The following is a 27,717-nucleotide window of genomic DNA, read 5'->3' on the forward strand; positions in this document are numbered from 1 at the left end:
TAACAGTTATAAATAAACCTGTTAAAATTTTCTGGACAATGCCAGCATTTGGATTTTTTTAAAACAAGTAAATTTTTTATTGATGGCAACTAAATGGTGTTTGTAGCATTTTTATCATACAGTAGATTCCATCCATTCGCTATACTTTTCTAACTGAGTTGTCCTACATGCAAGTACATGTTTTTAATGTTGTCTGTCTTCTGTGCTGTTCCTGTAAGTTTGCTATTAAAATACATTAAACTTAAAAAAAAAAAAAGGGCACACACAGGCCTTGCACTCCTTCTTTCTATTTTTTTCATGTACCCCTTCCTTTTTGAAACTGTTCCTCTGATTTTCCTTCTTGCTCTCAATGCTGAGTCTTCTCCCCATGCTTTCTTAAAAGCTTAAGAACCACTGTTATTCAGGGTGACTTTAAAAGGGGTTGCTCACCCCTTAGTTGGTAGTTCCCTGAGGATTTGGCCATTCGTCCTTTTATCCTATATTCTCTCATCCAGCTATCAATTTTCTTCCCTAAAGACAACCACAATTATTTGGGGTTTTTTGGTTCCAGTTATGTTACGCATATATATGCAAATCTATATGTAATATATATATATATATATATATATACACACACTTGTGTACACATATGTATAAATCTGAACATACACGTACAAGACTTTTCCCCCCTTTCTACATAAATGGTATCATTTCTATCACGAGTTGAAGTGGTTTTAAAGGAACACCTCCAAGCAGCAACCATGACAGGAGATAAAACTGTACCCCAAAACATTTTTCAACCTACAGTTACCTGCCTGACAATGGGAGTGAACCCACAGGAGAAGATCAGATTAAAAGTATTGTCTTCTACTCTAAAAGCCTACTGTCTCAAAAGGTTTCACAAAGGAGCCACAAATTAATTCAAGGGCTAGAGGGAAAGAAAGAGCACTGACGTCAATGAGTAAAAAAATCAGAGTCTAATAAGATCTTTGGCAGCTGTGGTTAGTTACCTACAAAAAAATTTGTTTAATTTGTTTTTTTAATGAACGTTTTCTAACTACACAAACAGAAGAATGTAATGAACCCATCCTATATATTAAACAATTAAAACATTTTGCTACTGGCTTCCTAGTTTTGTTCCTTTCCTCATTCTTCCCTTTCTTTTTTCGTTCTATCCCTTTCCCCACCCCTTTTTTTCTCCTCTGTTTTTTGGCTGCATAATTTTAAAACAAGTTCCTGAGATTATCCTGTTTCATCGCTAAATACTTCCTCTGGACATAATTATAAAACACAAAGACACTTCTTTACATGACCACAATACCATTATCACATCTGACAAAGTTAATGACTTCTTAATATCATCAAATGCTCAATCCACATTCATATTTCACAATTATCAATAAAAAATATTTTTACAGTGGGCCTCTTAAGATTTTGATGGAACTATTTAGCCAAAGAAATTCCAAGCCCACACTGAAATAGCCTGTGACTATTAAATCTTAGAATTCCCAGTCCCAAACCCCTACCAACAGGAAATTAACTGCTAAATCTGCACAAGTCCCAGGGAAGGGCATTCCTGCCCACCCTGCTGTGGCTTTGGCAGATAATGGTTAAGGAAGACCCACTCTATACTCTTTAGCTGTCTTCCCCTATCCCACCAGTCTTAAACAACCACATAATCTATTTTTTGTCTCTACGGATTTGCCTATTTTAGATATTACATACAATATGTGGTCCTTTGCGACTGGCTCCTTTCATTTAGCATGAAGTTTTTAAGGTTCGTTCATGTTGTAGGATTTATCAGGACCTTATTCCTTTATATTGTTGAGTAATATCCCGTTGTATAGACATACCACATTTTATGTATCCATTCATCAGTTAATGGACATTTGGGTTATTTCCAAATTTTGGCTATTATGAATAATGCTGCTATGAAAGTTCACAAATGAGTTTTAATGTAAACATATGTTTTTGTTTCTCTTGAGTTTATACCCAGGAGTGGAACTGTTAGGTAAAATGGTAGCTCTATGTTTAACTTTTTAAGGAACTGACAAATTGTTTTCCAAAGTGACTACATCATTTTACATTCCCAGAAGCAGTGCATGACGGCTCCAATTTCTCCACATCCTCCCCAACACTTGTTATTATCTGTCATTTTGAATATAACCTCCCTAGTATCTCACTGTGATTTTGATTTGCATTTCCCCAGTGACTAATGACGTTGGACACCTTTTCATGAGTTTGTTGACAAGTTTTATATTTTCTTTGGAGAAATAGCTATCCAGACCCTTTGCCCATTTTAAAAATTAGATTATCTTTTTAATTATTGAGTTGTAAGAGTTGTGCCTTCTATTTTTTCCCATCTTTTCCATTGAGAATAAAAGGTTCCTAACTATCTAGGAGAGTATTGATTGTTCTTTTTCTATAATAAGCAGTAACCACCAGAACTAGTTTTAAACCCAACCAAGTCAATCAATGACAGCTTCACACCATTATACAAGCTTCTGAAAACCAGACAATTAACAACAGCTTCACTTCAATGACCATGCTTCTCATTGTCATCCAATTCAACAACCTTAGTCACGTAACTGTGAATCCATAGCTAAAGGTCAACCAATCCCTAAATTCTCTTACTTCTGAAAGTCCACCAATCCCTGAATTCCACTCTTTTGAAGACTCTAGAATAAACAGTGGTTCTTAAACTTTTGGTATCAAGATGCTTTTACACTCTTAAAACTTACTGAGGATGCCAGAGTGTTTGTGTATATGGATTAATAATTATATTAATATTTACTATACTGAAAATAAAACTAATACATTTTAAAAATATGAATTCACTTAACATTAATAATAAACCTACTAGATATTACCATAAATAATACACTTTTAAGAAAAAAATAACTATTTTCAAAAAAAATTAGTAGGGAAAGAAGGGCATTGTTTTACATTTCTGCAAATCTCTTTAATTCACAACTTAAAGAAATCTGCAACTTCATCAGTTTCTAAGTCAATCTGTTGTGAAATGTTTTGACTATGCACCCAATGTAGGGACACCTAAATATATAAAGCAAACATTGACAGACATAAAGGGAGAGATCAACAGTAATACAATAATAGCAGAGGATTTTAACACCCTATTGACATCAATGGATAGATCATCCAGACAAAAAAAATCAAAGAAACAGTGGCCTTAAATGACACATTAGACTAAGTGGACTTAATACATAGTTTTAGAACATTTCACCCAAAAGCAGCAGAGTATGCATTGTTTTCAAGTGTACATGGAACATTTTCCAGGACAGACCACATGTTAGGCCACAAAACAAGTCACAATAAATTTAAGAAGACTGAAATCATATCAATCATCTTCTCTGATAACAACAGTATGAAACTAGAAGTCAAGGACAAGAAGAAAACTGAAAAACACACAAACATGTGGAGGCTAAATAACATGCTACTAAACAATGAATGGGTTAACAATGAGATCAAGGAGGAAATCAAAACACACCTTTAGACAAATGAAACTAAAAACATCACCCAAAAGTCTATGGGACACAGCCAGAGCAGTTCTAAGAGGGAAATTCATAGCAATACAGGCTTACCTCAAGAAACAAGAGAAATCTCAAATAACGTAACCTTACATCTAAAGGAACTAGAAAAAGAAGAATAAACAAAGCCCAAAGTCGGTACAAGGAAGGAAATGAAAAGGACCAGAGAAGAAATAAATGAAACAGAGACCAAAAAATAGAAAAAAAGAAGAAAAAAAAAGATCAATGAAACCAAGAACTGGTTTTTTGAAAAGATAAACAAAATTGATAAACCTCTGGCCAGACTCATCAAGAAAAAAAAGGGAGAGGGCCCAGAAATGAACGAGGAGATGTGCCAACTGACAACACAGAAATACAAAGGAATATAGGAAAATACTACGAACAATTATATGCCAACAAATTGGACAATGTGGAAGAAATGGATATATTTCTAGAAGACATACAATCTTTTAAGACTGAATCAACAAGAAACAGAAAAATTATTTTTTCCTGTTTTTAAAAAATTAGTTTCAGGTGTACAAAACAATGTAATAGTTAAACATTTATCATTTATATCCCTCACAAAGTGATATAACCTCTTCCCCCAATCTACTACCCCTCTGATATCGCATACAATCGAAGTAACAGAAAATTTGAACAGACCAATAACTACTAACAAAATCGAATCAGTAATCAAAAACTTGCAACCCACAGAAGTCCTGAACTGGATGGCTTTACAAGTGAATTTTACCAAACATTCAAAGAAGAATTAATATCTATCCTTTTCAAACTATTCCAAAAAATTGAAGAGGAGAGAAAGCTCCCAAACTCACTTTATGAAGCCAGCATTACCCTGATAACAAAACCAGACAAAGACACTACAAAAAGAAAGAAAATTATAGGCCAATATCCCTGATGAACATAGATGCAAAAACCCTTAACAAAATATTAGCACACTCAATTCAGCAATACATTAAAAAGATCACACACCATGATCAAGTGGGAATTATTTATTCCTGGGATGCAAGATTGGTTCAATATCTACAAATCACTTGTGATACATCACATAAACAAAATGAAGGATAAAAATCATTATCAATAAATGCAGAAAAAGCTTTTGAAAAAATCTAACATCCACTTATGATTAAACTCTCAGAAAAGTGGAAATAGAGGGAACATACCTCAACATAACAGAGGCCATATATGACAAACCTATAGCTAACATCATACTCAGTTATGAAAAGCTGAAAGCATTCTCCTTAAAATTAGGAACAGGACATGGATGTCCACTTTCACCACTTTTATTCAACATAGTACTGGAAGTCCTAGCCACAGCAATAAGACAAGAAAAAGAAATAAAAGCATCCAAATTGGAAAGGAGGAAGTAAAACTGTCATTATTTGTAGATGACATGATACAATTTAAGAGAATCCTAAAAATTCCAGCAAAAACTATTAGAACTAATAAATGAATTCGGTAAAGTAGCAGGATGCAAAATTAATATTCAAAAATTGGTTGCATTTTTATACACCAATAACAAACTATCAGAAAGATAAATTAAAAAAAGAATTCCACTTACAATGCATCAAAAAGAATAAAATACACAGGAATGAACTTAACCCAGGAAGTAAAACACCTGTACTTGGAAAATTGTGAGACACTGAAGAAAGAAACTGAAGATACAAACAAATGGAAGGCGATACTGTGCTCATAGACAGGAAGAATTAACATTGTTAAAATGTTAAAATTCCTAAAGCAATCTACAGATTTAATGCAATCCCTACCAATTTACTAATGGCATTTTTCATAGAACTAGAACAAGTAACCCTAAAATTTATATAGAACCACAAAAGACCCAGAACAGCCAAAAGCAATATTGAGAAAGAAGAGCAAAGTTGAAGACATCAAATTATAGTACAAGCCTATAATAATCAAAACAGCATGGTACTGGCATAAAAACAGACACTTAGATCAATGGAACACAATAGAGAGCCCAGAAATAAACCCACATCTATCTGGTCATTAATCTATGACAAAGGAGGCAAGAATATACAATGGGGTAAAGACAGTCTCTTCAACAAATAATGTTGGGAAAACTGGACAGATATATGCAAAAAATGAAACTAGGACACTTTCTTACAACATATACAAGAATAAATTTAAAATGGATTAACGATCTTAAACCATAAAACTCCTAGAAGAAAACATAGGCAGTAAATTCTTTGACATTGCTCTTAGCAATATTATTTTTGGATATGCCTCCTTGGGCAAGGGAAACAAAAGAAAAAAATAAACAAATGGGAATACATCAAACTAAAAAGTTTTTGCACAGTGAAGGAAACCATCAACGAAACAAAAACACAGCCTAATGAATGGGAGAAGATATCCAATAATGATACATCTGATAAAGGGTTAATGTCCAAAAACATATAAGGAACTCAAACCACTTAACACCAAAAAACCTCAAACAATCTGATTTAAGAATGGGCAGAGGACCTAAAAAGACATTCTCCAAAGAGGACATATAGATGGCCAACAGACATATGAAAAGATGCTCAACATCACTAATCATTAGGGAGATACAAATCAAAACCACAATGAGGTATTACCTCACACCTGTCAGAATGGCTACCACAAATAAATCAACAAGTTCTGATTATCAAGGATGTGGAGGAAAGGTAACCCTCATGCATTGTTGGTGGAACTGTAAATTGGTGCAGCCATTGTGGAAATCAGTATATAGGTTCCTCAAAAAAAATGTAAATAGAACTACCATATGACCCAGCAATTCCACTTCTAGGTATTTATCCCCCAAAAATCAAAAATACTAATTCAAAAAGATATATGCACCCCTGTGTTCACTGAAGCATTATTTACAATAGCCAAGATATGGAAACAACCTAGGTGTCTATCAATAGACAAATGGATAGAAAAGATGTGGTACATAGCTCCTATATATAATGGAATATTACTCAGCCGTAAAAAGGAATGAAATCTTGCCATTTGCAACAATATGGATGGACCTAGAGGGCATTATGCTAAGTGAAATAAGTCGGAGAAAGAAAGACAAATACCATACGATTTTATTTATATTTGGAAAGTAAAAAATAAATGAACAAACAAAACAGAAAAAAAGCACAGACACAGAGAACAAACTGATGGTTGCCAGATGGGGGGTGAGGTTGGGAGAATGGGTGAAAAGGTGAAAGGGATGAAGAAGAACAAATTGCCAATTATAAAAATAGTCACAAGATTAAAGTACAGCATAGGGAATATAGTCAATAATATTGTAATAACTATGATTTGAGAAGGGTATTCGATTTATTGCAAGGTCTTTGCAAGGTCTAATCAGTATGTTGTACATCTGAAACTAATAGTAGTGTATGTCAATTGTAACAAAAAAAAATTTGTTTTGAATGAATAATATGAAAAAAATTTTGGCTTCTCACAGATAGCTTGAAGAGGAAGGAGTATTATAATAACATTTCAGGTGATTATGCATATTCCTCTTTGATACTACATCAAAATTCGAAAAGCAGTAGTTCCTTAAAGGTTAGTGGCAATATTGAGCCTGAAATCATATCAATGAACATTTTAATAATTACATTAAAATCCACTGGTCTTATACTTTGAAAAAATCTTTTATCCAAGCATGATTTGGTAACATAACAGTGGTCATTTGGACATTGGTGGTTAAATGAGTTATGTAGTTTCCAATGTTTTCACATTCATTATATCAAAAAATCACACTTGTTAATATGAATATCAATCTCATCAGAAAAGCATTTAAATATTGAGAAGGTGCCAGTTTCACAGCGGCAAATATAAAGGTTTACGGAATTCTAATTTTTACTCAAAAGCTCAAGTTTTATCACAGCAAAAAAAAAAAAAGTTGTTTCCCTTCAAGCAACATCTTTACTTCATTCACTTTTTTTTTTTTAAGTTTTTTTTATTGGGGGAGGGAAACAGGACTTTATTGGGGAACAGTGTGTACTTCCAGGACTTTTTTTTCTTTCCAAGTCAAGTTGTCCTTTCAATCTTAGTTGTGCAGGGTGCCGTTCAGCTTCAAGTTGTTGTCTTTTCAGTCTTAGTTGTGGAGGGCGCAGCTCAACTCCAGGTCCAATTGCCGTTGCTAGTTGCAGGGACCTGGCAACCTTGTGGTTGAGGATACGCTCCAACAGATTGAGCCATCAGGGAGCACAGCGGCAGCTCAGCTCAAGATGCCATGTTCAATCTTAGTTGCAGGGGGCACTGCCCAGCATCTTTTGCGGGAGTCGAGGAATTGAACTGGCAACCTTGTGGTTGAGAGCCCACTGGCCCATGTGGGAATCGAACCTGCAGCCTTTGGAGTTAGGAGCATAGAGCTCTAACCGCCTGAGCCACCGGGCCGGCCCCTACTTCATTCATTTTTGAGAAAAGGTCTGCCAAATACCCAAGTCTAAATAACCACAGTTTGCCTGTCAGTCATTTTTTTCAAGTAAAAATGGTGTTCCACCAAAGGAGCAGCTACTTTGGTTTGCAGTTCAATTATACAGTGCTTTTCCTTGAGACAATAATAAAATTTCACTGTGCAATAGTGGTGCTTTCATGCATACTTATGCATATTTCTCATTTCACCTTCAAGTTTGCTTTTAGTAAAATAATACATACTCAAAAGTCAAGACTTAGTGAAATTAAATGTTTCATCAAGAACATTCTTAAGCGAAACTGTTTTTTTTCTGTGTGTGGTAGTGAAAAATACAGTAACTACTAGTACAGTGTGGTGCTACTACTTTGATTTGTGCTAAGCTGTGAACTGTCTTACCTATTCATCTATTCATTTCTTTCTGTGCTGGTATGACAGCTTTAATTACTGTAGCTTTACTATAGATTTTGATACCTGGTCAAATGTGTTTTTTTTCTGCAACTATTAAGATATGTTTTTTCTTCTTTAGTCTATTAATGTTCACAGTCTATTAATGATCACATTCATTAATTTTTAAATGGTGAATCAACCTTAAAGTCCTTAGAAATATTGTATTATCCTTAATTATGTATGTTCTAAACCCCGCTTTACAGGGTTATTGCTTTTGCTTTAAGCAACTGTCTTTTAAGAAAGTTATAAGAAAGGAAAAAAGAGTATTTTATATTTGCCCATTATTTACCATTTCCAGTAATCTTCATTTTTTCCTATACATCCAAGTTTCCATCTGGTATCACTTCCCGTTGGCCTGAGGGATATGCTTTAGCATTTTTCGGTAATGCAGTTCTGCTAGCAACAAATTATCTTAACTTTTGCTTATTGGAAAATGTCTTCATTTCATCCTTATTTGTAAAAGATATTTTCATTAGATAAAGTGTTCTGGGATGACAGGTTTTGGGTATTTTTTTTTTAAAGATTTTATTGGGGAAGGGGAACAGGACTTTATTGGGGAACAGTGTGTACTTCCAGGCCTTTTTTCCAAGTCAAGTTGTCCTTTCAATCTTAGTTGTAGAGGGTGCCGTTCAGCTTCAAGTTGTTGTCTTTTCAGTCTTAGTTGTGGAGGGAGCAGCTCAGCTCCAGGTCCCGTTGCCATTTTCTAGTTGCAGGGGGCACAGCCCACCATCCCTTGCCAGAGTCAAACTGGCAACCTTGTGGTTGAGCGGATGCGCTCCAACCAGCTGAGCCATCCAGGAGCTCAGTGGCAGCTCAGCTCAAGGTGCCGCGTTCAATTTTAGGTGCAGGGGGTGGAGCCCACCATCCCTTGCGGGACTCGAGGAATTGAACTGGCAACCTTGTGGTTGAGAGCCCACTGGCCCATGTGGGAATCAAACCGGCAGCCTTCAGAGTTAGGAGCATAGAGCTCTAACCACCTAAGCCACCAGGCCGGCCCCGATTTTGGGTATTTTTCTGTCAACACTTTGAAGATCTTTCAATGTGTTCTGATCTCTATTGTTTATGGCAAAATGTCAGTGGAATTTCTTATCCCCACATGTAACGTTTCCTTTTCTCTATCTGCTTTCAAAATTTTTGCTTTTTTTAATTTCAGAAGTTTTACTATGATGTCCTAGATCCCCCACCCCTACCCCCCAATATTTATCCTTCTTTGAGTTTGCGGAGCTTCTTAGATCCCTAAGTCAATGTTTTTCACCAAATTTAGGAATTTTTTGGCCATTATTTCTTCGTGTCTTTTCTGCCCAATTCTCACATATAGTGGACAATTTTGTATTTTCCCTGAGACTCTGTTCATTTTTCTTCAATATACTTTCTTTCTGTCGTTCAGATTGGATAACTTCGAACGCACTCTCTTGAAATTCATTGACACCCAGTCTATTGTTAGGTGAGATCTTCATTTCTGTTACTATACTTTTCAGTTCTAGAATTTGCATTTGGTTCTTTTATAATTTCAATTTCTCGGCTGAGACTACATTTGTTCACTGTATTTTCCTGTAATTCTTTGTATTATTCACAACAGCTACTTCATCTGTTGAATCCAATATCTGGGCCATCTCATTTGATGAAATCATGTCTTAGTTTTTTTCCTTGCATATGGATAGTTTCCTGTTTGTTTGTATGTCTAGTAACTTCTTATTGAACACTGGACCCTGTGGATATTACATGTAGAAACTATGATACTGTTATCTTCCTCTGGAGAATGTTGATTTGTATTTTAACAGGCAGTTCAATTACTGCCTGACCACTTTAAACCTGTGTAACCAACATTTTATGTTATGTTTAGTATGTAACTGAGGAAAGTCCATGGTATTTTTTACTTCTCTAACTTGATGGGACCCAACCTTCCAAATCTGCCTTGCTGGGGCTTGGTTTTAGGCCTTGTTAGGGTGAGTCTTGAATAGGTCTTACTCTAGACTGAAATGTTTATTCCTAAGGCACAGCCTTTCTGGTATCTCAGCTGGATGCCAGGAGTGTTAAAGTGTTACTGAAATCTCTTCACTCTTGCAGGGCTGTAACTTCAAAGTTCCTGGCACTTCCTTACCCCCAACACTGCTGGACCTCCACTTTCATCCTGTAGCAACTGCTACGGTGTTTCCCCAAAAATAAGACCTAGCCAGACAATCAGCTCTAAAGTGTCTTTTGGAGCAAAAATTAATATAAGACCCAGTCTTATTTTACTATAAGACTGGATATAAAATATAATATAATATAATATAATATAATATAATACTGGGTCTTATATTAATTTTTGCTCCAAAAGAAGCATTAGAGCTGACTGTCCAGCTAGGTCTTGTTTTCGGGGAAACAGGGTATCTATATGATTAAGCCTCAGGTGGTTTTGCCCTGTGCATATATAGCCCAGTCCTCAGCTACAGACTCACAGGAATTCCCCTCCAGACTTCGGAAACGCTCTCTCAAGAATTCTCTACTCAGTGATTGCCCATTCCACAGATTCCAACCACTTCAGCTGCCCTGAACTCTGATCTCTGCCTCTTCTGCTTAGTGAAAGCACCGAAGTCTGTTTAGATCCCAGCTCTCTGAACAAGGTTGGGAAATTCTTCCCCAAAAGAGAACTGAGCAACTGTGGAGCTTACCTCATGAGTTTTCCTTCTCTTGGTGACTGAAATTTTACACTAGTTATTATCCACTGCTTGACAAGAGTTGCTTCATTTACTTTATCCAGTTTTATAGCTGTTTATAGAAGGAGGGCAAGCCTGATACCACTTACGCCATTATCATCAGAAACAGAGTGCCACCCTAAGCCACAGGCAGGAAATGCCAGCCTCCATTTAATTTTTAAGATGAAAAAGTAGGAATTAATATAATTTCCTGTGTTTATTAAGCTAAGTTAAATCTATCCTTTTCCTAATATCAGACCCAAACTCCAGCTAACTTGCCAGATAGTATTCTCCATAGCAATGAAATCTATAATGCATACTTTATAATCTCTCTGGTGACGATCGTTTGTAAATATAAGCAAGAACACAAAAGGAATAGCTATATCGATAAACGTGGTAGTGTGAATTTTTCAAGGTCCCATAATACAGGATTAATCCTACAAAATATCTACTTTAATGTATTAAATAAAATAAATAAAAATTAAAATACGTAAAGCTTCCATGACATGGACCATTGGAATCAGTTTTATTGATAAAAGGCAACTACCCAACCCTTATATAAAACACTGCCCTGAATAAAGCATCAGAGCCAAGAGAAATGTAAGTATTTTATCTCCATTTTGGAGATGAACTGAAGCACATCCAACCTTTCTAACTCCAAGACTCTGTTGATTCGTTAACTTATTTAAATACGTGTACATATATTTTTATATACTATAAATGCACATGTCTGCATATACATGCACATATACAGAGTATGATAATTCTAAATACTTTTTTAACTTTTATTAGCATATATCTGATGCTGCACTTACTCCCAGGCCGTAAGTTTGTGGGAGTACACTTATGGGGATCTTTTTCTCCTGAGCAGCCTCCTCTTCTGGCTTAGGAACACGCTGCTCTTTCTCAGTTAGGACCATCTCAGTGTGGCAGGGGGAGGTCATGTGTGGGTTACCCCGCCCGTGAGCCTTGTTAAGCTCTGAGCCGCACCCTGGGAGCTTTGTTCACCTGGCTCTGCTCAGTGACCAGAGACTCCACATCTACACCCTGAAGTTTAGCATCACTCTCTGCATTTTTAAGCATGTACAGTAAAAATTCTGCACTTTTTTTCGGCCCCTGACCCTGCGTCCAACACCAGTGTCCAGCCTGGGCCCACCTCCCAACTCCACCATTGTACCGATGGAATGGCACACGTTGCTTCTGTAAAGTGACATCCTTTAGATACTTGGTGGCTTTTCGGATAGCATGAGGGCCTGGGCAGTTTCACAAGTGTTCTGAAGATGAACACGTAGATTTGAACCTCTCGATTTACATGACTTTGTGGGGTTCTCTGGGTCAAGCAAATAACAAAGCATGTTCAGAGATCACCTCAGGCTACTTATGGGAATAACTCTAAATACTTTATTAAGACTTTTTTAGAGCAGTTTTAGGTTCACAGCAAATGGAGGAGAAAGTACAAAGTACCCATCCACCCCCTGCCCCCACACATGCATACCCTCCCCCATTAATGGTATCCCCCACCAGTACAGGTGTAAAACTGATGTACCTACATTGATACATTATTACCCAAAGTCTACAATTTACATTACATTCAGTACAGTCTGTGCTATACAGTCTGTGTTTAAACAGAAGTATAATGATATATATTCATCATTATAAAATCATACAGATTTACTGCCCTAAATTCTTTGTGCCCTGCCTATTAATCCCTCCCTCCACCCCTAACGCTAGACGACTAATCTTTTTACTGTCTCCACAGTTTTGCCTTTTCCAGAACGTCATATAATTGGAATCATACAGTACATAGCATTTTCAGATTGGCTTCTTTCACTTACCAACACGCATTAAGGTTCCTCCATGTCTTTTCAAGACTTGATAGCTCATTTCCTTTTAGCACTGAATAATATTCCACTGTCTGGATATACCACTGTTTATTCATCTATTCAACTACTGAAGGACATCCTGGTTGCTTCCAATTTTTGGCAATTGTGAATAAAGCTGCTATAAACATCCACGTGCAGGTTTTTGGTTAAACATAAGTTTTCAACTCCTTTGGGTAAATACCAAGGAATGCAATTGCTGGAATTTGAGTAAGCGTATGTTTAGTTTTGTAGGAAACTATTTTCTAAAGTAGCTGTATCATTTTGCCTTCTCACCATCAATGATTGAGAGTTCCTGATGTTCCAGATCCTCGTCAGCATTAGGTGCTGCCAGTGTTGTAGATTTTGGCCATTCTAATAGGTGTGTAATGGTATCTCACTATTGTTTTAATTTGCATTTCCCTGATGACAAACAATATCAAGCATCTTTTCATATGTTTATTTTCCACCTGTATACCTTCTTTGGTGAGGTCTTTGGCTCGGTTTTTAATTGGGTTGTCTGTGTTCTTATTGTTGAGTTTTAAGAGTTCTTTATATATTTTGGATCATAGACCTGTATCAGATATGTCTTTTACAAACGTTTTCTCCCAATATATGCCTTCTCTTTTCCTTCTCTTCACAGAACAAAAGATTTTAATTTTAATGAAGTCCAGTTTATCAGTTATTTCTTCCATGGATTGTGCCTGTGTTGTATCTAAAAAGTCATTACCAAACCCAAGGTCATCTGGGTTTTTCTCCTTTATCTTCTAAAAATATTATGTAGTTTTGTGTTTTCCATTTAATTGGTACATTTAGGTCTGCAATACATTTTGTACTAATTTTCATGAAAAGTGTCTAGAATCGGGGCCAGCCCAGTGGCTCAGGCGGTTGGAGCTCCATGTTCCTAACTCCAAAGGCTGCCGGTTTGATTCCCACATGGGCCAGTGGGCTCTCACTGTGGGCTCTCAACCACAAGATTACCAGTTCGATTCCTTGACCAAATGTGGGCTCTCAACCACAAGGTTACCAGTTCGATTCCTCGACTCCCACAAGGGATGGTGGGATGTGCCCCCTGCAACTAACAACGGCAATTGGACCTGGAGCTGAGCTGCGCCCTCCACAACTAAAATTGAACAACTAAGATTGAAAGAACAACTTGACTTGGAAAAACTCCTGGAAGTACACGCTGTTCCCCAATAAAGTCTTGTTCCCCTTCCCCAATAAAATCTTTAAAAAAAAATTTTAAAAGTGTCTGTAATCTGTTTTCCCCCCTACATTTTGGTATTCAGTTGTTCCAGCACCACTTGTTGAAAAGACTATCTTTTCCTCCATTGTATTGCCTTTGCTCCTTTGACAAAGATCAGTTGACTGTATTCACATAAGTCTATTTCTGGGCCCTTTATTCTGTTCCACTGATCTATTTTTCTATTCTTTTCCCAATACCACACTATCTAGATTACTGTAGCTTTAGAGTAAGTCTTGAAGTCAGGTAATGCTAGTCCTCCAACTTTGTTATTCTTCTACAATGTTGTGTTGGCTATTCTGGGTCTTTTGCCTCTCCATATAAACATTAGATTCAGTTTCTTGGTATCCATAAAATAACTTGCTAGGATTTTTATTGGGATTGCCTTGAATCTATAGATCAAGTTGGGAAGAACTTGACATCTTGACAATATTGAGTGTCCCTAGCCATGAACATGGAATATCTCTCCATTTCTTTAGTTCTTTGATTTTGTTATTACAGTTTTGTAGTTTTCCTCATGTGATCTTGTACATATTTTGTTAGATTTATACCTAAGTATTTCATTTTTAAGGGTGTTACATTTAGACCACTGATGTTCAAAGTGATTATTGATATAGTTGGAGTAATACTAACTATATTCATTACTGTTTCTATTTGTTGCCCTGTTCTTTTTTCCTATCTTTGTCTTCCACTTTTCATATCTTTTTGTTTTTTTAATTGAGCGTTTTATGATGCCGTGTTCTTCCTTTTCTTAGCATATTGGTTATACTTCTGCTTTTACTTTTAATAGTAGCCCTACAGTTTACAATATATATTTACAACTAATTCAAATCCACTTCCAAAGAACACTATACTACTACACAGGTAGTGTGAGTACCTTATAGTAACAAAATAATCCTAATTCTTACCTTCTATCCTTTGTATCATTGCTATCATTCATTTCACGTATATATAAGTAGGCACGCATGCACACACACACCTATATGATCTCTATATAAGCATACATAATCAAATATGTTGCTGGAATTATTATTTTGAATAAACTGTTATCTGTTAGATGAATTAAAAATAAGAAAAATAAAAGTTCCTATTTTACCTCTACTTATTCTTTCTCCAATGCTCTTCCTTTCTTTATGTAGATCTGAGTTTCTGACCAATATTATTTCCTTCTCTCTAAAGAACTTTTATTTTTTTAAAGATTTTATTGGGGAAGGGGAACAGGACTTTATTGGGGAACAGTGTGTATTTCCAAGACTTTTTTTCAAGTCAAGTTGTCCTTTCAATCTTAGTTGTGGAGGGTGCCATTCAGCTTCAAGTTGTTGTTCTTTCAGTCTTAGTTGTGGAGGGCGTAGCTCAGCTCCAGGTCCAGTTGCCGTTGTTAGTTGCAGGGGGCACAGCCCACCATCCCTTGCAGGACTCGAGGAGTTGAACTGGCAACTTTGTGGTTGTGAGCCCACTGGCCCACGCGGGAATCAAACCGACAGCCTTTGGAGTTAGGAGCACGGAGCTCCAACCACCTGAGCCACAGGGCCAGCCCTCTAAAGAACTTTTAAAAAACATTTCTTGAAAGGCAGTCCATTAGAAACAAATTCCCTCAATTTTTGTTTAAGCGTCTTTATTTCTCATTCACTTTTAAAGAATAATTTCACAGGTTATAGAATTCTAGGCTGGTGTGGATTTTCTTTTAACACTTTAAATATTTCACTCTAGTCTCTTCTTGCTTGCATGATTTCTGAGGTGAAGTAGATGTGATTCTTATTTGTGTACCTGTACGGGTAAGGTGTTTTTTTTTTCTTCTGGTGTCTTTCAGGATTTTTTTTCTTTATCTTTGATTTTCTGTAGTTTTAAAAATTATATGCCTAGGTGTAGTTTTTTTAGGCATTTTCCTAAAAATTGGCTTGAAACTGCTTCAGTTTGGGGCATGTGAGAAATAAATGAACTACTTCATAGGAATAGTTCCCATGTGAAGGTCTCAATACAAGGCCAATTGGCAGTTGCCTCTTCCAACTCATCTGAACTCATCTTAACCTCATACCTAGAGACTATTCTCAAGTGACTTCTACATTTGTTAACTGGTAGATGTTTGTAATAATAAAACTACTTTAGAGAAAACACATTCACTAGGAATCAGAACAAACTAAGCAATATTTCCTACACCAAGCTCAAGCAGCCTTCAGACAAAAGAACCAAAAAGGAAAACTACTTATGGTCACGATGTGATCCTTCAAGCTATAGCCAAGAAAAGGATGTGTAGAGCTTGGTGCCACTCAATACAAGCCCTTCACCTGCAAGCCTAAAACCACAACGCAGGCAACACTGGGTAAATCAAAACCCTGTCAGAGGGTTCAGGCAGCCATGCTGGGTTACACGAGAGCTAAGTACAAGTGGAAGAAAGGGATTAGGAGTTACTGGTTAGGGGGGGAAAGCCGTTACTCTATCCAGGTACAAGTTCAGTACCAGCAAAGGCTAAAAAGATTAAGTAAACAAAATTTTTTCAGGGAAAATAAAACAAAGGCAATATTAAATTGAAAATTGAAAAAAAATGAAAAATGAATATTTTTAGAGCAAAAGAAAACCAACTTTAAGCCTAAGGCAAGCCCTAAGCCCTAAGGCAATAAAGTGCACGTGGGAGCCCAAGCCCTAAGGCAATAAAGTGCACGTGGGAGCAGCAATACACTAGAGTAATTAGAAAAAACAACATTCAAGAACTAGAAGTACGGATAGAGTTTGAGTTTTTTATTGAATAGCACATTCTCACTGAGTTCATAAAAGGATTTGCTATGGCATGCAGTTTAAAAAATAAAGTTCTTAACCTACAGCAACAAAAGTGGTAGTCAATTTCTAAGCCTAAATTCCAGAAATGGTCAGTTTACGAACACTGCCCATCTCTGAAGAACATGAGAGCATTGCAGCCACACGAAAACCCAGTTAACTGATCTGCAACAGGCATTTCCTGGGGGTAGGCTAGAGTGACCATACTTACTGGAGTCCTCCCACTGGAGTAAATGTAGCTTCCATGCAGAATAATACAAAAATCCCAGTACCAGAAAAAGGCAGAGGGCTAGCAGCAGATTGCGCACAAATACCAAGAGTCCCATCTTCACATGATTTACGATTTCCTACATGACCTAAAAAAATAAAAAACACACACAAAAAAACCAATTTAGGTCTTAAAAGATAAAGCAATCATGTTATTGATATACTCTATCTTAAATAAGCATTTATAGGAGAATTCCAAATGAAGAACAACCTGGAACTACCAGTGAGTTCATGGCACTGCGTCCTCCCACGTGCTCATCCCCACGTCAAGAAACAGCTTTGCCAGTCACTCAGCATCCAAGCCAGAACTCAGCGGTCCTCCTGTGTCCCACCTCACCCTCATTGCCAATATCCAATCAATAATCAAATTCTGGCAATTCCAACCTCCCAAATAAGTACCAAATCATATCCCTTCCCCACCATCACTATTCTCCATCCATGCCACCATCTTCTATTCCCACAGACAAGTTTCCCTGCCTCCGAATTTGCATTCTCCCAAACCCACTTCCCACACAGCACAGGAGTAACCTGTAAATCTGACGTTGCTTCCCTGTCTAAACCCTAGTATTGGTATTCTACAGCTGCTGTAACCAAGTACCACAAACTCAGCAGCTTAAAACATCAATTTATTTTCTCAGAATTCTGTAGGCCAAAAATCCGGGTATAGTGGCTCAGCTGTGACTGCTGCACAGGGTCTCACAAGGCCAAAACCAAAGTGGTCAGTAGGGCTTTCTGGAGATGCTGGAGATGAATCCGCTTTCAGGTTCATTCAGGCTGTTGTCCGAAGTCAGCTCCTAGCAGCTGTAGGGTTGAGGTCCCCCATTTCTTGGCTGGTGTCAGTCATTGCTCCTGTATTTCCTTCTCATGTTTTACATGTTGTCCTCTTCATCCATGGTGTGCAAAATCTGTCTCACTCTGAATATCACCAACTTCCTCTTTTACCACATCCTGCTTCTTCTTCTAGCCAAAGAAACTTACTTGCTTTTCAGGTTCATGTGATTAGATTGGGCCCACGTGAATAATCCAGGACAATAGCCCCCCTATGTTAAGGTCCATAGCCTATTTCCATCTGCAAAGTCCCTTCTGCCCTGTAAAGTAACGTATTTACTGATTCCAGAGATTAGAGTATAAACGTCTTTGGGGGCCATTCAGCCTAACACACCTTTTATTACATTCTCAATTCCTTTAGAATAAAGTAATCGCTCTTAGAGTCTAGCGGCTTCTGACTAGGCTCCTATTTACTCTCCAACTCATCTCTTCCTTTCCCTAACCTCATTTGTGTCCCGTGCTCTAGCCATTCTTCTTTGTATTCACTGAACATTGCCTTATTGTTTCTCTCCTCAAGGCCTGTTTGGAATACATTCTCCCCCACCTTATTTCACCTGCTGCACATTCTTTGACACTTCCCGTAAATGTAACATCAGCCAAGAAGACTTCCCAGGATCACCTCTTCCTATCCCCACTCAAATATCTTAACCACGAAATAACATATGAAGAAATTATGTACAAATACCATAAATAAAATGATAAAAACTTATCATTTGCAGATTATGTAACTGTCCACTTAAGGAAGCCAAGAGAATCAACTGTAAAAACATTAGAACTAATAGGAAGTTCAAATAAAGTAGATGATTATAAGATGAAATCAAAAGCTTGTTAAAAACTATACACACAATAACCAATTAGAAAATGTAAGGGGTCTGAGTGGTGAACACACTATGTGATATACAGACGATGTATTACAGAATTGTATACTTGAAACCTCTGTAATTTACTGATGATTGTCACCCCAATAAATTTTAATTAAAAAATTATAAATAAATAAATACATACATACATAAAGAAAATGTCAGGGGAAAAAATTCCATTCATGATAGCAACAAAATCTATAAAATATTTATAAATAAACTTAGGAGGAAATGGGCAAGATTTTCACCAAAGGACATAAAAGATCCAAATAAATAGAGAGATATAAGTTTCTTAAGTGAGAGGATTCAATAATGAAAATGTCAGTTCTCCTGAAATGTCAGTTCTCTATAAACTCAGTCTAACTCCAGTCAAAATCCGTAATTTGTTAGTACTTAAATTTAAAGTCAATCAAAAGACTTCATGCCCAAGAGAAGCCAAGAAATCTTTTAAAATGAAAAATAATAAGATGAGGATTTGCCTTACCAGATATCAAAACCATATGCTGTGCCTGAAAATACAACAATGCTCAGAGTGAGGACCTATCAAAAGGAAAAAGCCAGCTTGAGGAGCTCCAAATGTCCAGATCTGAAGCAATTTGTAACCAATAAAGTAAAAATCTAATAAATGAGAAAAGGAGAAAACTCTCCTTCAGAGTTGAATGTCAACTGATGACTGCAGAAGGAATAATGTAATTAGAAAATCACCATTTAGCAACCATTTTAGCAATAATTCAGCTAAAAAAAAATCAAAGAATGCTAAAATTAATGAGTAAAATTTTAAGAAATGATGTATTATATAGTCTTCAAGCATCTTCCCACAATATACTTATTAATTACAGAGGCGGAAAAGAGTAACTTTACAATGGAGAGCTCTGGTACACCACCATAAACTAGCTGAAGAATATGGAAGTGCTTTGTAATATATTTGCAACGTTTTTGTAAGTCTGAAATTATTTCAAAATTAAAGGTTAAAAAAGAATTTCAAACTAAATGCTCAAATAAGTGTTCAAATAAACATCCAAAAAAAGATACCGTGTTTCCCCAAAAATAAGACTTAGCTGGACCATCAGCTCTAATGCGTCTTTTGGAGCAAAAATTAATATAAGACCCGGTTATTTTAATATAAGACCGGATCTTATCTAAGACCAGATAAAATATAATATAATATCATCTTATATTAATTTTTGCTCCAAAAGACACATTAGAGTTGATGGTCTAGCTAGGTCTTATTTTTGGGGAAACACAGTATGTAGCCATTTAAGATGCTGTTTATGAAAATATTAACATGGGAAATGCTTATGATATATATAATATTGAAAGAAATGTTAAGATACAAGTATCAAGTATCCTATACTTAATATAAAAAAAGACTAGACTAGGGCCGGCCCGGTGGCTCAGGTGGTTATAGCTCCATGCTCCTAACACCGAAGGCTGCCGGTTCGATTCCCACATGGGCCAGTGGGCTCTCAACCACAAGGTTGCCAGTTCAATTCCTCGAGTCCTGCAAGGGATGGTGGGCTGTGCCCCCTGCAACTAGCAAGGGCAACTGGACCTGGAGCTGAGCTGCGCCCTCCACAACTGAGACAGAAAGGACAACAATTTGACTTGGAAAAAAGTCCTGGAAGTGCACACTGTTCCCCAATAAAGTCCTGTTCCCCTTCCCCAATAAAATCTTAAAAAAAAAAAAAAAAAGCCTAGACTAAAAAATAAAAACGCTAACAGATTAATGCTGAAAATTTTTCTGGCTGGGGGAGGGGATAGCACTTCGTCCCTGCACAGCCACAGAAAAACATGCAGGTACAGACCTGCAGCTGCTCACAGCAAGATCTCCTCAGCATGGAGGGAATGCAGGAATCTGGACCCAATCCCTCCTCACGTACTCATCTTATCTCAGAGAAGGAGGTTTCTCTTCTGTCCAAAACTAATGCAACAAACACTTAGTGCCAGGGAGTATGTTAGGCACAGAGGACACTAAAATCAAACTTAGGCCTTGCCCTAAAGGAGTTGTTTGACTTCTCATTTCCTGTTTTTTCTCCAACCCACCATGATCTGTTCCGGCTTTCTAGCCTACCCACAACTTGACCTTCCTAGGGCATCTGAAAGTACAGCATGGTGATAAGAGCCCTTTCTCTGCCTAGCAATGCCAATTCACCTTTTAGGACTCTGTTCTAGTCTCACCTCCTTCAGGAAGCTTTCCTTAACCATAGCCCTACACTATGCCTGTCTGTACTCCCATAACATCCCATGCTTACCTCTATTATAGCATTTATAAAACATCTTGTTTATCTTTCACTCTACAAAGAATTAGCATAAATTTGAAAGCAGAATACATAATTTAGGTCTGTGACTCACCTACATTTAATAGCATAACATCTGACACATAGCAACACGCAAGAAATGTTTGTTTAAAATTAAAAAAATATATTTCTAATTATATGCCCTACTATAGACATAATTAATATAATGTGTACACATTCCAAAAAGTAACATATACTAAAGGTATAATGTGTGTGTTTGTGTGTATGAGTATATATGGCAATTTTAAATATAGAGAGATACTTGGAGTACTGTCTCAGGCTTTTTAAAATTCTCATTCTCATTCAGATATCCCCAAGGCAATCTTACTCCACTTCTGTGACTTCATGTACCATCATTATCCCAAACTTTGTGCAGTCCATCTAGGTATCATCATCTAGATGTTTCACAGATGCCTCAGATTTCCCCTGTAAGTCTCCTCTTTCTCCAGTGTTCACTGTCTCAATAAAGGGTAACACCTGCACAGGTGCTTCCGTCAGAAACCTGGAAATTATCCTCGACAGTACCCTCCTTCTCACTCTCATCTCACCCTCCAAATATAATCAATCACCAAATCCTCTGTATTTTACCTCTTAAATACTTCTTGAATCCACCCATCGGTCCATCTTCACAGCCACCATCCTATTTCGAGTCACTACAATCTTTTGCTTGGACTACCACTTTAGTCTCCTAATAAGACTCCCGCATCCATTCTTATCCTCTCCAATTCATTCTCCATATAGCAGCCAATATGAATTTATTTCACTTCGTAAATTTCCTACTATCCTTAGGGTAAAGTCCCAAAACCTTTAATAAGGCCTATAAGACTCTGCGTGATCTGAACACTGCCCACCTCTTCTCCCACATTTCTTGCCATCTCTTATCACTAACCTGAGTCTGCAACACTGAGTGTTTTGAACATCTCTTTTAACATCTGGCTAAAGCCTTCTTGACCCCACCATTTCATCTAGCCAACTCCCAGTCATCCTTTAAATCTCAGCTTAAAGGTTAATTCCCCATAGAAGTCTACCTACTTTAGGTTAGGGCTCCCTATAAATCTTCTTGCAGTACCTGTATATCCCCATCCCATTATATAACGCACTTATGATCTTATAAGGATTTGTTAAACATTTACGTTCTGGCTAATGCAGGCAGGGAATACATCTATTTTGTTTGCCACTGTATCCCTAGGTACTCAAAAACTATCTGTTTACTGACCAAATATTCAGTCAGTTATAATATGCTCCAAAAAAGGTACAAAAGGCACATAAGGTACATAAAGCTAGGTTATTTTAATTAGCCATAAAAAAATTAATTAAAATTTGAATTCACCAAAACAAACTGCACCAAACTACTGTCATTTCTAAAACATCCTATAATATAGTTATTTTCAGAATGATACCAGGCACAATTTTTTTTGTCTGAAATGTCAGAATTTTGCGAAGCTTCAAATATCAGCTATAATGGATAGGCACTCAATTATGATGAAATTACACAGAGCAAAAACCACACAGTATTTCCTGAGCATGTCTCTTGTGAATATTTTTGACGCAAGCTAATTAAAAGTTATTACGTACTATTTATTATCCAGCTCCCAAACAAGTTACTGAAAAGCTCATCAATTTTTTATAACACTTTTGCTGAATGTACATCTCCTATTCAGACTTTATGCATGACTAAGCAGATTTAAGTAGTTAATTAATATGCAATTTATTAAATTATTCTATGCAAAAGAACTGTGCATTTTCAACGGCAAATCAATGTGAGGCATAAAATAATTAATATTGATAATATTCACATATCATTTACTGTGAACCAATTACAACTCTAAGAGTTTTGTATGATTTAATTCATTGAATCTTCTCAAAAATCCTGTGGGGTTATCATTCCCATTATATAGAGAAGAAACTAAGGCACAGAAAGGTTAAATTATCTTGTCTAAGGTCATAGTGCTAGTAAGTGGCAGAGCCAGGATTCGGGGAAAAGTATATCAGGACAATAATAAAAAGGAATCGGTACAGGATCTAAACAAAAATACTGCAATGAAAGTGGAAGAAAGGAATGGGAAGGCCAAGGGGGAAACATAGTAGATGAAGACAACTCAACAGAAAAAAATTTTATCCCAGAACAGATAAAGATCATTAACAAAGATTCTCCCAGTCCTGACCCAAATGCTCTATAAAACACAAGCTAAGAGCAGAGATTAAGGGAGAGCTCAGGGAAAAAGCAGTAAAACAACATTTTTTGAAATAAAATTAAATTACCACTCAGGAAAAGTGAACAAAGAAAAATGACACCATCACCAAAACAAAAGCCTCAATGTTAGAGAACAAAGTGGACATTGCTGAATATACAAAAAGAGTCATAAAAGCTATGATGGATAAAAAACAAGAAAAATGAAAATTAAAACGTTTAAAAGGATTACCAAAACAAACCCTAAATACGAAACAAAAACATAACAGCAGTCATAGGAGACCCAGCATACGCAAAATGGGATCTGAAAAAGGGAACCAAGCAAAAATGAAACAAAAAAGATATGCAAAAATTGAGAATTAGAGCTGGGCTAAGGGCAAGAATCGCACTGTGGTTTTGCTTCGCATCGCCCTGACAGCTAAGGAGGCTGAGTATCTTTCCATGTGCTTCAGTCTTTACTTCTTACTAGCTTATCTATGTTACTCCTGTTCTCTGAAATAGTTAATGTTGCTTGCATTAAACTTTACCTGCTCAAAGGACTATGTGGTTTCTCTCTCCTGAGTGCACCCAGACTCCTGTAATATGGGCAGTGAGTGACTTTCTAAGTAGAAATTAGATATCTATTAAGGTTTCAAAAATAGAAGACATAAGAGAAAAGTTGAAAAATATTTTGTCACTGGTCAGATGCTCCCTTTAGAAGTAGCTGAGAAAAAGCCTAGGGGAGGGGGATAAATATACAAGGGAAAAAACCTTCAGTTTTTCATGTTTTAGTTTATCTTTGGTTTACCAATAAGAAAATAAAACAAAACCTTTCTGAATAGGAGCTGTTAAGGTTTGGTCTTATTGGGATTTTGCTTATTTTTTTAATGGTGTTTAGAGCACAAGGTTTTATATATATGTATGTGTGTGTGTGTGTGTATGTGTGTGTGGTTTTTTTTGAAAAGGTGACGTCTAGCTTTGCGCAGTGGCAGTATCGTAGTCAATGAGGTTTATCCGAGGAGCGATTATTGCTAATTGGAAGGGGCTAATATCCAAAATATACAAGGAACTCATGAAACTCAACAACAAAACAACAAACAACCCAATTGAAAAATGGGCAGACGACCTGAAGAGACATTTCTCCAAAGAGGACATAAAAATGGCAAATAGACATATGAAAAAATGCTCAACATCACTAATCATAAGAGAAATGCAAATAAAAACCACAATAAGATATCACCTCACCCCAGTCAGAATGGCTATCATCAACAAGACAAATAGTAACAAGTATTAGAGAGGCTGTGGAGAAAAAGGAACCCTCATACACTGTTGGTGGGAATGCAGACTGGTGCAGCCGTTATGAAAGGCAGCGTGGAGGTTCCTCAAGAAACTACGAATAGAATGATCCAGAATATGATCCAGCAATCCCTCTCCTGGGTATCCCCCCCAAAAAATCTGAAAACATTTATCCATAAAGACACGTGTGCTCCAATGTTCATTGCAGCTTTGTTTACGGTGGCCAAGACATGGAAACAACCAAAATGTCCTTCGATAGATGAATGGATAAAGAAGTTGTGGTATATATATGCACAATGGAATACTATTCGGGGGTAAAAAAAGATGATATAGGACCATTTGTGACGACATAGATGGATCTTGAGAGTATGATGCTAAGCGAAATAAGTCAGACAGAAAAAGCAGAGAACCCTATGATTTCACTGATATGTGGTATATAAACCAAAAACAACAAAAGAACAAGACAAACAAATGAGAAACAAAAACTCATAGACAAAGACAATAGTTTAGTGGTTACCAGAGGGGAAGGGGTGTGGGGGGTGGGAGATGAGGGTAAGGGGGATCAAATATATGGTGATGGAAGGAGAACTGACTCTGGGTGGTGAACACACAATGGGATTTATAGATGTTGTAATACAAAATTGTACACCTGAAATCGATGTAATTTTACTAACTGTCACCCCAATAAATTAAAAAAATAAAAAGAACCACGTAAGGGATTAAGATCACTCAAGTAGCAATATGGAAGACAGCTGGGAGAAGGCTAAGGCAAGGGCAAAAGATGCTATTTTAACAGCCCAGCCCATTCACCTTCAGAGGGGATGTACAGTCCTCCCTCAGTGTCCGTGGGGGATTCATTCTAGGACCCCTGAGGATACTCAAGTCTGGGGATGCTCAATTCCCTAACCTAAAACGGCACAGTATTTGCCTTATATAAAATGGCTTCATGTTTGCGTATAACCTATGCACACCCCCCATATACTTTAAATCATCACTAGATTACTTCTAATACCTAATACAATGTAAATGCTGTACAAATAGTTGGTATACTATGTTATTTAGGGAATAGTGACAAGAAAAAGCCTGTCCATGTTCAGTGCAGACGCAGCCATCTAGGCCGTAACTATATAATGCACACCAGCCACAACATAACACTCCACGCGCCACACCCCACCACACACATGCCGAATATTCTCGATCCTCAGTTGGTTGAATCCACAGATGCAGAACCCGCATGAGGGCCAACTGTACATCTCAAAGGGGAGTAGGCAAAATGATTCGCCAAGGTAGCAAAAGAAAATACCAGAACACTTACTTATAAACTTTTCTGGTATTTCATTTCAATTGACACTAGCCTCCTCACACAATCCCTGCGTCAGATGTCGTGTGGTACATGAGGTTCCGGAAGAATCCTCAAGAAGTATGCAAGTTCCACTGCATGGTGGGGGCAGTGGTGTCATCGCTTACTCGTTCGCTTTGTGGTGCAGTGCAGTTTATGTGACAAAATAACATCAATGTGGTCAATTTCAGAAAATATTGGATTTTTTAAATAGGATCATAAGTAAACTTGACAATGAGGTGGGGAGTAACCATGAAACTCTTTATCTCAAATTTCTCTAATTATCATCTGGCCAAGTATGTATAAGATTTCTAGAACTCAAAGAGCAGTTGTATATTTTTCTTTTACAAAAATACTGGTGCTCCAAGTTTGCTGACTTTTTCCAGGATGGCAAATATAAGAGGGTGTACCTAGTAGATATTCCAAAAATACACACATCCTTTCAAGGTAAAGAAGATGCCATAACAAAAGCTAGAAACTAGTTTTTCTTTTAAGAAACAATGTTGAGTGCATTTTGAAAACAGATATTTGGTAATGTTTCTATCCTTATGTTATTTTTCCACCAAAAAAAATGTATGTCACTTATAAAAAACTGTTACATCAGTATGCCAGCAATTCTCAAACTGTAGTCCAAGGATCCTTGAGTGTCCCCAAGACCCTTTCAGTGGATCCACAAATTTAAAATAATTTTCATAATAATGTTCAGACAATTATTTGCCTATTCACTCACATTCTCTCACAAGGGTCCGACAGAGTTTTCCAGAAGCTATATATGACATGTGACATCACTATCCTCATGGCTAGTGGAATATCTACCCATGTATTCTTGTGATATAAAACCTTCCCAGTAATTTTTAATACATTAAATATCAATAGACCAAATACACAAAAATAAAAAGTCCTTTGGGGTCTTCAATAATTTTTAAACTTATAAAGGGGTCCTGAGACCAAAAAGTATGGGAATCACTGCCATACACTTTAAAAACTTAGTAACAGAATTTTCTAACATGTTTAACATATTTCAGACAAAAGGTTGGTTTCAGTGAGTTTTCAAGTCATGTTAAAAATATATAACATGCCAGGGCGGCCGGATGGCTCAGTTGGTTAGAGTGCGAGCTTTGAACAACTGGGTTGCTCATCCGATTCCCACATGGGCCAGTGAGCTGCGCCCTCCACAACTAGATTGAAGACAATGAGCTGCCGCTGAGCTTCCGGAGGGGAGTCTGGATGGCTCAGCTGGTTAGAACGAGAGCTCTGAACAACAGAGTTGCCAGTTCAATTCCCACATGGTATGGTGGGTTGCGCCCCCTGTAACTAAAGATTGAAAACGGTGACTGGACTTGGAGCTGAGCTGTGCCCTCCACAACTAGACTAAAGGACAACTTGGAGCTGACGGGCCCTGGAGAAACACACTATTCCCCAATATTCCCCAATGAAATAAAAAAAAAAATACATAACATGCCATCTTTCCATTATTTTGTAAGAAAAAGTGACATCAAGGAAAAGGGAAATTTACTGACAAATAAACCAATAATGATAAGGCAGTAGATGACATTCAATCAGAATAACATAAATGAGGTTGTACAGGAGTTCCGAGGGGAAGAACTGTTAGCCAGGATGACCAAGGAGGAAGCTAATGGAGAATAAACCTGAACTAAAAGCACATTAAACTCTTTAAAAACATGTTCAGAAGAAGACTGAGAAGGCACAAAATTTCAGGGAGAGGCAGTCAATGACAATGACAGGC

At 37.0% G+C, this 27,717-nt stretch overlaps 1 protein-coding gene and 1 pseudogene across 7 annotated transcripts in view; both read right to left on the reverse strand.

The window, feature by feature from the left end:
• The window catches only part of ST3GAL3 (ST3 beta-galactoside alpha-2,3-sialyltransferase 3), a 170,749-nt gene that overhangs the window by 137,098 nt on the left and 5,934 nt on the right, over window positions 1–27,717 (reverse strand). For 5 of the 6 annotated variants that reach the window (XM_081055715.1, XM_081055716.1, XM_081055712.1 and 2 more), the window contains exon 2: window positions 17,125–17,269. In XM_081055715.1, the coding sequence (XP_080911841.1) occupies window positions 17,125–17,239 (115 nt within the window). In that variant the 5' untranslated portion in view covers window positions 17,240–17,269. Of the gene's footprint in view, window positions 1–17,124; window positions 17,270–20,673; window positions 20,738–27,717 lie in introns of those variants that run through there. The other variant, XM_081055713.1, reaches the window with a different exon arrangement.
• On the reverse strand, window positions 11,828–12,394 carry LOC308500927 (large ribosomal subunit protein uL22-like; annotated as a pseudogene). Its single transcript has one exon. The product of its transcript is annotated as a large ribosomal subunit protein uL22-like (transcript).

The sequence above is a fragment of the Rhinolophus hipposideros genome (assembly GCF_964194185.1).
Source record: "Rhinolophus hipposideros genome assembly, chromosome: 8".
Classification (NCBI taxonomy): Eukaryota; Metazoa; Chordata; class Mammalia; order Chiroptera; family Rhinolophidae; genus Rhinolophus; species Rhinolophus hipposideros.